General features: G+C 38.8%; 1 protein-coding gene across 2 annotated transcripts; it reads right to left on the bottom strand.

Moving 5' to 3' along the window:
- Window positions 1-1793: 1793 nt before the first annotated feature.
- Window positions 1794-10554, bottom strand: LOC118797786 (golgin subfamily A member 6-like protein 22). Of its 2 annotated transcripts, XM_036557050.1 has the most exons (4): window positions 10489-10538; window positions 9032-9082; window positions 7135-7833; window positions 1794-4066 (listed from the first exon to the last, which is right to left on the bottom strand). In XM_036557050.1, the coding sequence occupies exons 1-4, from the start codon at window positions 10502-10504 to the stop codon at window positions 2091-2093; spliced, it is 2742 nt and encodes a 913-aa protein (XP_036412943.1). In that variant the 5' UTR covers window positions 10505-10538; the 3' UTR covers window positions 1794-2090. The 2 variants fall into 2 exon arrangements, with proteins under 2 accessions (XP_036412943.1, XP_036412944.1); XM_036557051.1 differs by lacking the exon at window positions 9032-9082 and having other exon boundaries at window positions 10489-10554.
- Window positions 10555-13728: the final 3174 nt, after the last annotated feature.

Here is a 13728-nt window from a genome sequence, read left to right as displayed (position 1 = left end):
GAAGGGGAACCCATCCTCCTCTGGTCGACACCGGATAGTAAACATTGTTAGTATAAAGTATTATAGTACAAAAACAGGGTAAAAGGTGGAGGAAACAATTAATTTGAATAGTTTAGTTCATGCAGCAGCAGCGGCAGCAGCATCAGTGGGGTCAGGTTGTGGGGGTGAGGTTTGCACGGCGAGCAGTGGCACCCAATCAAGGCAGAAGAGGCAGCAGCATCAGCATCAGGATGGGCAGCTGTTCAATTCGGCAAAGGAAAGAGAGGAAAAACACACAGAGTCAGTTCTGCAATTGGTGATTGATTAATTTGAATTAGTTTGAATGATTGATTGGTTCAAGTGAATAATTTTGATTAGTTCATGCAGCAACAGCAGTAGTATCAGTGGGGTCCGGTTGTGAGGGTGAGGTTTGCACAGCGTTGTACAGCAGGAGGCTCAATGTTGGTAAGCCGGTCCAGAGGGCTGGCGAGCAGTAGCACCCGACCAAGGCAGAAAAGGCAGCAGCATCAAAATGCACAGGATGGGCAACTTGTTCAACTCGGCAAAGAAAAGAAAGGAAAACACACAGAGAGGAAAACACACAGAGAGTCAGTTCTGTAATGGGTGACCGATCACAAATTACAGTGTTAGCAGAGACTCTGGCAGGTATAGAACTGACAGGGAAAACTAATTACCAAAGGCTTGACTATACAAGTAAGTTTTTAGCTTAGACTTAAACACTGAGGCTGTGTCTGAGTCCCGAACATTAACAGGAAGACTGTTCCAAAGCTGGGGGGTTAATTAATAAGCTTTATTAATTCTGGGTACTAATAGTAAGCCAGCACCTTGTGATCTAAGTAGGCGTGATGGTTCATAGTGAGAGAGAAGTTCACTCAGGTACTGAGGGGCGAGTCTGTTTAGAGCTTTATAAGTCAGTAAGAGAATTTTATAATCAATCCGAAATTTAACTGGCAACCAGTGTAATGTTGATAAAACTGGGCTGATATGGTCGAACTTTCTGGTTCTTGTAAGGACTCTGGCTGCAGCGTTCTGGACCAACTGAAGCTTGTTAAGGCTTTTGCTGGGACATCCAGCCAGCAGGGCGTTACAGTAATCTAGCCTTGAAGTAATAAATGCATGAACTAACTTTTCTGCATCCTGTAGAGATAATGCATTTCTCAATTTAGCAATATTGCGGAGATGCAGAAAGGCTGTTCTAGTAAAATTGGTTATATGTATGTCGAAGGACAGATGAGGGTCTATAATGGGTCTATAATGGCTTTTTACAGATAAGCTTGATGCAACTGAGAAATTGTTAAGTTTAAGTGTAAAATCAGACAGTTTGTTTCTAGCTGCTTTTGGACCAAGAAGCAGAACCTCTGTTTTATCCGAGTTTAGAAGGAGAAAGTTACTTGACATTCAGTCCTTTATGTCTTTTATACAGTCTTCAATCTTGCTAAGTTTAATTCTATCATCTGGGTCGCTTGCTAAAAATAACTGAGTGTCATCAGCATAGCAGTGGAAGTTTATGCCGTGTTTACTGATAATGGTGCCTAGTGGTAGCATATATAATGTGAATAATACAGGTCCTAAAACAGAGCCTTGTGGAACACCATACTTTACTTTTGTGAGAACAGATGATTCACCGTTTACAGGAGTTGAATTCAGAGTGTTAGAAGAACAACAACATCATTAACCACTGCAGAGCTGTGGCCTGGAAGGCCCTAAGTTTGACACCCCAAGAGTAATAGAAAAGAAACTGGTTGTGGAGTATCATGAAAGTGTGTTTGAGTAAAACACAGATGACATTTGGAATAAATCCATTTCCTCTTTACTAAAGGATTGTGATAATACAGTTATTAGGAGCATATCTGTAATGCTGATAGCATGCATATATCCAAATGCAAATAAAAATACCAAATACCAAATGCAAATGAAATAAAAAGCAGTTTTAACTGAACCAAAAATAACAGTGAGCTCAGAAGCATTGAATGCTTAGCATTAGTAACATTAACTCATCTTACTTGGACAGTTAAAAAGTACAAATTAAATAATAAAATAGCTGATATAGTTTTATAAACATTTCACTGTCTTTTAAGAAGTATTATTACTCAACTTGTTATACAGCACGTCTCACTTGATGGCACACTTTCATTTTTTAATTTGTCCAGTTCTTCTTGTAGTTTCTTCATTTCCTCAGTATTTTCAGCCTTGGTTCTTTTAAACAGATTCTCCAGAAGTTCATACTGTTTCTGATGCTCTTTAATCAGCTTCTTGAAGTGTTTTTCTTTTTCATCATTGAATTCGTTGAACTGCTCAGCCTGCTTTCTGGCTTCATCTTCATATTTATTTTTCATTTTTTTCATTTTCTGATCATAGTTCTTTTTCATTTCCTCACGTTCCTTCTCTTCTCTCTCTCTTCTTGCTGTGTCTTCTCTCTCTCTCCTCTTAATCTCCTTTTGCCGTTCTCTCTCTATATCCTCTATGAGTTTCTGCAGTCTTTGTCTCTCTTCTTCTCTTCTTTCATCATCCTCACGTCTTCTTCTCTCCCACTCTTTCTTCCTCATTTTCTCCAGCTGCTCATACTGCTCTTTCATTTGTGCTTCCATTGTACGTTTCTTTTCCTTATTCTCTCTCTCTTTTCTCTCACTCTCTTCCCTCCACTGTCGTTTCTCCTCCCTTCTCTGACGTCTTTCTTCTTCTATCTTCTTTTCAAATTCCTTACTCCTTCTGTCTTGTTCTTCTTCTTTTGCTCTCTGCTCTTTTGCGTGTCTCTGTTTTCTTAGCCGGTCCTCTTCCTCCCGTCTTTTCATCTCTCTTTTCTTTTCTTCTTCCCATTCACTCTGTTTACGTTTTAGGTCCTCTTGTATCTCTTTTTTCTCGTGCTCAGCCTCTTTTATTTTCCTCTCCCAGCTGTGCCTCTCATTCTCCTCCTCTTGTCTCCTTTTGTCCTCTTCCAGATCTTTCCTTTTACGCTCTTCCTCCTGTCTCTTTCTCAGCTCCTCCATGGCATGCTTCTGTTGATTCATGAGAATTTCTTTTTCTTGTTTGTATCTCTCTTCTCTCTTTTTATCCTCCTCCTCTCTGTCTCTTAACTGTTTTTCAAATTCCGCTCTCTGCTTTTGGTTCTCTTTTTCTAACTCATTAATTCTGTTTTGCCATTTCATCGTTTGTATTTTTTCTTCTTCTAACCTCACCTTGTCCTCCATCTTCCGTTTCTTCTTCTCTAGTTCATCTTTTTCTTTAAACTCTTGTTTGAGGGTTTCCATCTTTTCTCTGAACCTCCTCTCCATTTGGTGTTTTTCTTCATCAGCCTTTTGTTTTTCTTCCACTTGTCTTTTCTTCATCTCTTCCATTTCTTTGCTGTATTTGTTTTTCAGTTTCTCCTTTTCAGCTTCGATCTCTCGCTCTTTCTCTTTCAGAATTTCTTCAATTCTCTTTCTGATGGACATTTCCGCCTCTTCGAACATGCTGTTTGTGAAGTACTGACTTGACGTGTTTGAGTTTATCATCATTTCTATCTGTCCTAAAAGTTCAGAAACTTGGGTGCGGTTTTCTTTTTCGTTGTTATTAAATGCTATATATCTGTTTCCACAGTCTCTGAGCAGCTTGTTGATTTGTTCAATGTTACTTTCCTCAATGAATTGTTCTATTGACTTATTTCCCAGTTCATCTCCTCCAGTGAACAGCACTATAGTGAACATAGCAGCCTTTGGACCAAATGTCATTTTTATCAGATCTAAAGTCTCTAATTCGTCTTTGGTGAATCTTCCCAAACTCAGCACAATGAGGAAAGCGTGGGGCCCGGGTGCTAACAGTGAGAAGCACTTCACAATTTCTTGCTGTACATCTTCATTTGATAGTTTGGTGTCAAAGAGGCCTGGAGTGTCAACAACAGTAACTGACCTTCCCTCAACCTCACCAACTTCTTTTTTGCAATCCCTTGTCACAGAACCCATACTCATTTCACTTTTAAATACATCTCTTCCAAGGATGGTGTTTCCTGTCGCACTCTTTCCACTTCCTGTTTTTCCAATCAGTACTATCCTTAAGCAGCTTGAAGCCTGTGGTTCATCTTTATCTTCACCTGAAAATGAAATTAGTACAAGTTACACATTATTTTGGTAAAATCAACTCAATAATCCCAATTTTGTCATATAAAATTAAGATTTTTACATTTTTGCCTCTCAGTCTCTCATACACATATGTCTCCAGTGTAATTGATTTTCCCTAGTCCTGACTGTATTCGAGACTCAGTATTGTAATTTAATGTGAGACGTGTGTCTAAATGTAGTTTTAAACCACTGAAAGGCCAACAGTCCAAACAGATTTGCCTGCAGTCCAATCTCAGAATCCTAACATTTCCCCCCCTCTCAAAGAAAAACAACCAAACAAAAAAAACATACCACCACGTTTCTCTTTATTTTTTAGTTGTTCTTTTTTATACACAATGACTCTCACTGCGCACTTTACACTGTAATATTGCCATCTATCTATCTATCTATACTTTTATCACACCACTATCCTGTACTAACAACTCTCAAATTATCATTTCTTTCCTGCTTACATACAATACTGATTACTTCTACATTAAAATCTTTAGTGCCAAAATTTTCATAGCATCACCAAAGTAACAAAACCTTTGCATTTCCCAACTCAGACCTCACCATCCTTCAGCCTGGACAGAGTGTCGAAAAACATATTACCTCTTCCAGTAACATGATTCAACACCGAGCTATAGGGCTGTAGCACCAAGCCCACAAAAACACACACTGGTTTGCAGTTCTGAACTCTGCAAGAAAGGTCGAGGGACTGTGATCACTAACAATTACTACATTCCCTACTGAACTGGATATACACACTTCGAAATGTTGTATAGCCAACAACAAAGCCAGCGCAGTGATGAAATAGTCTTTGATGTGGAATAGTCTTTAATGTTTCTTTGGCTTACTAGAAAAATATGCTACTGGTTTATTAATACCAGCTGCATGAGCTTGTAGTAAGACAGCACTCCCGCCTACCTCACAAGCAACCACTGCCAGTTTAAATGGAGAATTAAAACCTGGTGCAGCCAACACTGACTGAATTTGCTCAAAAGCCTTTACAAATGCACTAGTCCAGGTGAACTTAACCCCTTTCTTCAGGAGGTTTGTCAAAGGGTCTGCCACAGCAGCAAAATGTGGAACAAACTGCCTGTAGAATCCACACATGCCCAACACCCATATCAGCTCTCTATAAGATTTTGGTACTAGTAGGTCTGTAATGGCTTAAATCTTAGCAAGTTTTAGCATTACCTTCCCTCGCCCAACCTGGGGACCCAAATGAATGACTTGACCTCTACTGACTTTACACTTCAAACTGACTACAAATCCGGTTTACTGTAACTTTTGAGCAACTGCTGTAAATGATGTATCTGTTCTTGCTATAGGTCAGTGTGGATGACCACATCATCAATATAAATAACCACCGAATAGCCATCATCTGATTCATCAACCTTTGAAGGGTTGCTGATGCATTCTTTATGCCAAAAGGAAGATCCTTGAGAACATATAACGATTCAGGAGTCACAGACAGCGGAATCTGCCAGGCAAGTTCTGACACTGAGCTCTACCAATATGATCTATGCAATCCTTTAACTAAGGAATTAGAAAAGCATCTTGGAAATTTGATTCACCCTCTGGTAATCTATGCACAAGTTGTCTAGTGTCTAATTCTTAGAACTCTGGGGCAATTCTATGTAATTTTCTGCTATTTTGGTCAATTATAAAGTATTTGCATGATACAGTCATACATGCCATGTGTTGTTTTCAGGAGACGCTGGGCTACTCAGGTATGGCTTTATTGGGCACGTAAATGCTAACTGAATTTTGATTATGAATTTGGCTCATTTTTGATCAAAATTTTAGCTAGCGCCTGCGAAATCTGGTAAATTTTTGCTTATACAGATCTTGAAAAGAAGTGTCACCTATGATATCTTTTCAGAAATTGCTAATCTAGAGTGCCTGTGAGCTGGAAATGTTCGAATTTTGATGGTGAGTGCTAAAACTCTGACACACAGCAAGACAGGCTTTATTTTTTATTTCAAAAATGGGAAATGTATTAACATGTAACTAGTTAAACTGTATCTAGTAACTAGTTAATGGTTGCATTTATACCCAGTTAATATTTTATCTCAGTTAAGTCATTAAACTGAAACCTACATCCTATTTGATTTGTGATTTCAAACCTGATATGGCAAACTTTAAAAATTTCATATGCAGTCTTACTGTGAACAGCCTCTTTCACCTAGTCCTGAAGATGCTCGATAGGACTGAGATCTGGGGACTGCAAAGTCCACTGAAGCAATAAACATTTTATCTTGATTCTGAAACCATTTGGTCATAATACATTCCTTTTGACATGGTGTACTGTCATGCTCAATGCTCCCATCCAAATGTGAATAAACCATGAAAGGATTAATTTGGTCAGCAACAATGTTCAGATATTCTTCTATCAGATGTTCCACACATTTTCTGGTAGATCTACAGGCTTGTGACTGCCCAGTCACAAGACAGAAAACTGCAGAGGGTAAACAAATGCAAAATGCTCTTTTATGAAGTATCTTTTCATTAAGCTTTTCTTAAAGCAAATATTTATTAATTTAGAAAATAAGATGCCTGTAGAACTTGGTTAAAGGCATGCCAATATTTACTGTCCTTCAAACCAGACTTCTGTTTGTCTCCAGAGAGTCTTTCTGTTTTGTGGTGTGTGGTAGTGGGTGTTTGATAAAACAGTACTACACCAAAAATACACATGAAAACAAAGTGGTGGCTCAGCAGCTGGGAAATGACGGCTTCAATTAAAAAAATTGAATTATATAAAGTTGGGATGCTGTGATTATTGATCTACTGGTGACTAACATTTAGCTTGATAAAAGTTTAGTTTTTAATGTACAGTGTAGTTTGTTTATTCAAGCAGTCTCTCCGTTTCCTTAACTTATACATAATGGACCTTTTTAACTGGAAATGAAATGCATGTAAGTCTGGACTTTTTGCACCATACATTCCATGTATTGGTTCAAGAACAGGGCTTTAAAAGTCATATGGTTTATTAAAATGTATTAAATCCATTGTTGTATTACTTTAAGGGTTGATCTGAAATACTTAAAGTGCTTACCTTCTGGCTGGAACTTCCTCTTTAACTCCTGGTTTTCTTTCTCTAACTCCTGGATTTCTTTCTCCTTTTTGCTCAGCTCTTCTTTATACCGTTCCTGTAGTTCACATCTGACTCTTTCCTCTTGAGCTTTCATGTACATGTAAAGACAATATGGCTGTGTTTCTGTCATTTCTTCAATTTCATCTAACAGTTTTTCACTCGTTTGCTTGTTTATTTTCCCGGTTTTTGTTTCTACTAATATATGTTTATGATTACAAATGGAAAGAAAGCTCTTTATATCAGTGTTGTGGTCTATAAAATCTTTTTCAGCTGTACTATCAGCCTGCTGCGCTGTAAAGAGAACTATTAAATGATCGTTGACTTCAAAGCTGAAAATTTTTTGGATCTTATCCATTTCTTTTTTGTCTTCATCAGTGATGGGGCCAAGTGGAATGATGAGGAGGAATGCATGAACTCCTGAATCACACAGAGAGACACAGCGAAGAGCCTCTCGCATCACTTCCTCCTCTGAGTGAGGTGTGTTGTAGAGAGCCGGCATCTCCACCAGGGTGATCGAGCGCTTAGACACCACTCCATCTCTCCTCACGCACTCTGAGCTGGGCTCTGGTCTGCTCTTATTTGGGCCCAGAATGAGATCTGATATGAAGGCCTTCAGTGCTCCATCACTGCCACACAGCACCAAGTTCAACCTCTGAGGCACTGAAAGAGAAACAAACTGGAACCTGTCAGGTTTAGAAATGTACACTAAAGAGGTACATGAAAATAAGTCACAGCAAAACATGAATCACGTTAAGATGTAAATAATGAAATGAAATATATATATATATATATTCAAAAAAATTCACATGGCGACTCAGGCAGACATCGCTCAGGGGCTCAAATAAAGGGGGAGAGAGAGAGAGAAATTGATGAACAGGACAGATCCGTTTATGGAGAGGTATTAGTGAGTTAATAGTGCAGCAACTGATAAGGTGTTGACATGATAATTAAAGTATGTTAAGACATTTTACAACACAAACATTTACCCATCCATTCCTACCAGTTTCAACTGTTCAATTCATTATGAATGACTAAATGAATAAATGAAGAAACCACATCTTAAGGTTATGGAGTGTTCTCTCATTACACCATTACAAATTTTGTAAACATCTGGTTGTCAACCAGGACCACAACTCATCGCACTTCTTGGTCAGGAGTGACTCTCAGCATGTTACACTTCCTTCCATGTTTTGTTAGTGTGACCCTTACCTACGCTTCAGTTTGCTGCCCCCTGTCTGTTGTACAGATAGATGAGGTAAGGAAAAAAATCTACTGTGTTCTCCAGCAATTTCTACAGAACAAAATGCGTTCCCTCACAAATGTTTTGCATTACAATGCAATGGTTTGCATTCGCTTGCAAAAGCTGTGCTTTGCTTAAGCTTAGAGATGAAGCAGCTCATTGAATTTACGTTGATCTTGAATTGAAATATAAAGACATGGTGTCGCTTCTCTAAATCAGACATCATTATGCTGTTAGTGACCCAAACTGAAACTGAGATCGAGTTTCCTCGTACAGTAAAAGCCACATTTATAGAGGCTGCAGAGAACAATAGCTGAATAAACTCAGCACAGACTGGCAGAGTTGGCAATGTAGTTGGACACCTCTAGTCCTACATTTGCTTGCTGTCTGACAAGCATATATTTTGCGAGGGAACGCAATTTCATTTTTTTAACCACGGCCCTTTAGGGGCTCCATAAATTTAATCTCCAGTTTCTCCATTTGTGTGCTACTGACTTCATTCAGCTGGCTAGTTTTTTGCCATAATACTTTGAGATTATTAATTTCAGGAGTCAGACAAACACTTTTCCACTGCAGTGCAGTCTCAATTCCAGAGAATATGAATGCAGTATAACTTACTGTCAGGAGGTATGAATGTTAGACTTCCCCTCCTCTGAGGCCGTGATGGGGCTGTGCCACAAGCATAAGTTATATGTTATTTTGTTTATGTAGCATAATACAGCATAATGGTCAGCATCTATCTAAATAAACACATTCAAACAAACTCCAACATGCAAAACAGTAAATAATCCAATATTAAACTGCATTACTACATATCACTGCTGTTGGAACAAAACCTTGTATCTCCAAATCGGTAACTTTACAGGAGAAGGAAAAACATACTTTACTTTTAATGTAAGTCAATGGAACCAGACTTTTTCCTAGCCGTTTTTTTTTTTCTACTGAAAGTCGACCCGTTTTTCCACAAATCTGGACTATACACTATAAACAGACGATGTCTCTTCAGTGATCTGCTCTGTAAAAATTACTTTTAAAAACTGTTAATTTGAGGGGAGGTTTTACAAAAAATAATAAATAAATAAAATAAAAATTGACATTTATTTCATGCAGTTACTGAATAATTTGCCTTACGATTTGGTCATGAAAATTCAGATGGACAAACCAAAACATACCCTGGAGAATAAGAGGTTAAGCTCCTTTACACTGTGATATCAACCCTTTAAAAAAGCCAAAAACTTTACAAAATCAGGAACTAACAGAAACCTTGATGGTTTCTATGTTTTTTTCACATTGTAACAAGTAACCTACTAATTTTATTCAACTTAAATAAATATTTGGATTGAAACAAAGGATCATCCATAGTATTTTTAGTTAATGTATGTATGATGTGAAGTATTTTTATGATTTATTTATGAAAATAATGAACTATTTTGAACACTTCTCAATCAGAGTGTGCCGTCCGACACTTGTAGAACTGTTTTAACAGAAAGCATTATTACCATCAACCTCAGATAGCAGAGCAAATTCAGATCAACTGTGATTTAGTGTGAGGTTCTAGTATTGGTGTGAGATTTCTGCAGTCTATCAAGTTTCCACATTACGCTGTGTTAGACATTCTCTTCTCCCTTGTACTTGCTCTGTATAAAATCATATGTAGAAGTGAACACATCCTCTACACAGAACACATTTCTGTAGATTTTAATGCACAATTACTGTTTATTTACAGAATTTAACATTGGGGGAAAAATACTAAACATAAAATGTGTCCTGTACATTTTATATTGTATTTTCTCCAGCTTGTCAAACTAAACTTGGCAGAAAAATCTCATATCTGTGTTCTCTGTGGAGGTGGTGTTTAATTTTCACTTAGAAAATCCAGAAAATCTGGACTTTGACCAGGGGGGTCTCCGAACCTCCTTACTGGGAGATTTGAAGGTAACAGGAGGGCTGACACTTTTACTTGGTTAACTGGGAATTCAGTTAAATAACAGTTTAGCTGTATAAACGTTGTAAATGCAGCATGATGTGACCTACACCTGTTTTAATTCGGATTAGTACAGTAAATAAACGCTTACCGTTACTCGACGCCATTTTAGGTGAGTTGACGAACTGAAATCGGAGCCGGTTTATGAGGAGCCTGGCCAACAGCGCTGCTGAACAGCAGGGGGCGCCCGCGAGCGAGTCTTTAATGAATGGGAGTGAATGGAGCTCAACGGCTAAAAACGAACAGTCAAAATAGTTTCTAATCATTGAACCAGAACTTTCCTTTAGTTTTAGAAAGTAGAAGGATGGATTTCACTAAAAAAACAAAGAAATCTCACCTGTTTGTTTCCCTTTTTCTACAGAAAACGGGTTTTGGGCAGCAGGAGGCGGGCTTTACTGCTAGAGCGTGATGATTGATTGGCGAGCAGAGCAGCTCATTGGCTGTTCGCGCTCACTGACGTCATGAACGTACATGAGGCGCCGTTTTAAACTCCTATAACTCGAGTTTAAAAGCTCTTAAAAATATAACAGCGGTGTTAAAATGTTTTATGCTGTTCTGTGTTCAGGAAATGATTGTATTATTTTACATTAAAAATGTTTCAGCATTTATAAACTATGATTTTGCTCAAATGCTCCATATCAACCCATTCATTCTGGACTCGCTCGGGAGCGCCCTCTGGTGTTTGAGAAGCCCAGATGACAGTGCGGAGTGGGAATTCTCCTCTCTACAGGTTCTCTGCTGAAATCAATGCCACACCAGGACGTTTCTCAATAACACGTCCTCCACTGCAAGACAACGCGTTTCTCTCTCTAACAAGGGAAGCGCTAACCTGTTTCCTCATTCTGACTAAATCAACAAATAAGGTTCCTAATTCTACACTATTAGTTTAAGGGACCCTTTTACACGGAGCGGTGTTTCCCGAGTCTTGTGGCCCGATTCCTGTAATGTAAGTTACATATGAGAAACCAAACATGACAAAAGACGTGCGAGACGGAATAAACATTTAGGACGCGAAGGAGGTCGAGATACCAGAGAACCTGTAGAGAGGAGGTACCACTCTGCACTGTCATCTGGGTTTCTCAAACACCAGAGGGCGCTCCCGAGTGAGTCCAAAATGAATGGGTTTATATGGAGCATTTGAGCAAAATCAGAGTTTATAAATGCTGAAACATTTTTAATGTAAAAGAATGCAATAATTTCCTGAACACAGAGCAGCATAAAATATTTTAACACCGCTGTTATATTTTTAAGAGCTTTTAAACTCGAGTTATAGGAGTTTAAAACGGCGCCTCATGTATATTCATGACGTCAGTGAGCGCGAACAGCCAATGATCTGCTCCGCTCGCCAACCAATCAGCACTCAGTAGCAGTAATGTTAGCGTCCTGCTGTCCAAAACCTTTTTCTGTAGAAAAAAGGAAACATACAGGTGAGATTTCTTTGTTTTTTTTTTTTGGTGAAATCCATCCTTCTACTTTCTAAAACTAAAGGAAAGTTCTGGTTCAGTGATTAGAAACTATTTTAACTGCTCGTTTTTAGCCGTTGAGCTCCATTCACTCCCATTCATTGAGGACTCGCTCGCGGGTGCCCTCTGCTGATTAGCAGTCCTGTTTTTGATATAACGGGGGAAATAGGAAGTGGCCAGGCTCCTCATAAACCGGCTCTGATAGACTCTGAAGGCTAGCTAACAAATTAACATGCGTTCACAAACAAATTTCTTACAGAAACGCTAACAAATGAAAACATTAGTAAGTGTAACACATTTGTTTCTACAGAATATTTTACAAATTTGGGATCAACTCCATTTATACACCATTTCTGGTCCCGCTACCACCGCAGCTGCTCTCGTGTCGCCGTCTGCCATTTTTTTCAGCATTTTCTAGACGCGAGAGGCTCCTCCCTTTCTGTTTCCCGTTGGATTGTGGGACAGTAGTGTCCATCATTACTATACTCAAAAATCAACTGGTTCTAAGTATGCATTGTGGATTTTTGAGTATACTCAACTTTGACACTTGTGACGATTCTACATGCTACATACTCAAACACTAGTTAGTATTAGTATTAACTGTGCAATTGGGACACAGCCTTAGTCTTTATTTATCTTAATTTTTTTACAATTCAGTGTAATGATATAAAGCAGTACGTTAGGGAGCTGAACACTTGCATGTTTTTTGTGAACGTTTGCAGGCTAGTGATTTCACTAATCTGGAACCCTGCCACCTGTTGTTGGAAGACCCTGGTCAAATGCTATTAATGAGTGTGTATCATATTGTTTTGCTTACTCATTGTAGCATTATTAAACATTATTATACACTATTCTTTGTCATATTATGTACTTTACTCACAATCACTTAGAACGAAATCCTATTGTAATATAATCGTATGCTGCAGGATGGTCAAGGCCCTGTCCTATGCCCCTGCTGTCTGAGCTTCTTGACAGTATAACAGCAATGCTTTTGCAAGTGGAGCACAAACTCCACCCTCAGCTCAACCCACTGCTTCACCCATCTTTAGTTAGGACCAGTGGAAGCCCAAGGTGAATTGTTTCTTAAGGATTTTAAGGTAAAATAAAAGTCAACAGTAATTTGTAGATGGTAGCCTGTTATACCATACAATCTACAGCCATCTGAATGATCTAATGTTAATGTTACCCTTTTAGATATTCTAACAAAACACATTATTATTTATGACACTGGTGAAAGTTGATCAATCACACAACAATAAGGAGAGAGGGACTATTTCAGTTGTATATTTAAAAAGTTAGTATTTCCTCATAAACCCATGCATGCGGCTTTCCCCAACAATAAAACGGTTTTCTGTGCTTCTTTTTCTTATCATCTGTTCTGCAGCACGTTTTCTTTGGCCTTGTTACCCATAACTCTTAGTGGCAGACCAAACGCCAGGACAGCAAGCTAAAAAAGACAGAACTGCGTCAGCATGATTGAGGCACGCTTCAGATAAATAAACTTTCAATCTCTCTCTCACGCAGTTTCACTCTCTCTCGCGCAGTATCTCAACCTCTCTCGCACCCTAAATGTTCATTCTGTGTCACGTTTCCTTGCACGTCTTTTGTCATGTTTGGTGCCTCATAGTTACGAGGACTTCTCAGGTCACACATCATTCTGAGGGTCTCACGCTGTGCAACATGGGCGACATCTCGCGGTCATTTGCTGGTACTGCATCACAGAGATTACCCTTTCAGTGCGTCCTCGTTAACAAGTCCAAACAGACGTCCATTAGGGGTCCAAGCACGGAGAACAAGTTTTTGTTCAGATTGGCGTAAATTATTTTTTTGCCCTTAAACAAGTCGTGCAGACCAAACCGTAAAGCCTA

This window comes from Colossoma macropomum, unplaced genomic scaffold, assembly GCF_904425465.1.
Source record: "Colossoma macropomum unplaced genomic scaffold, Colossoma_macropomum, whole genome shotgun sequence".
Lineage (NCBI taxonomy): Eukaryota > Metazoa > Chordata > Actinopteri > Characiformes > Serrasalmidae > Colossoma > Colossoma macropomum.
The sequence above is the reverse complement of the archived record's forward strand: the minus strand, read 5'-3'. Positions and strand labels throughout refer to the sequence as shown.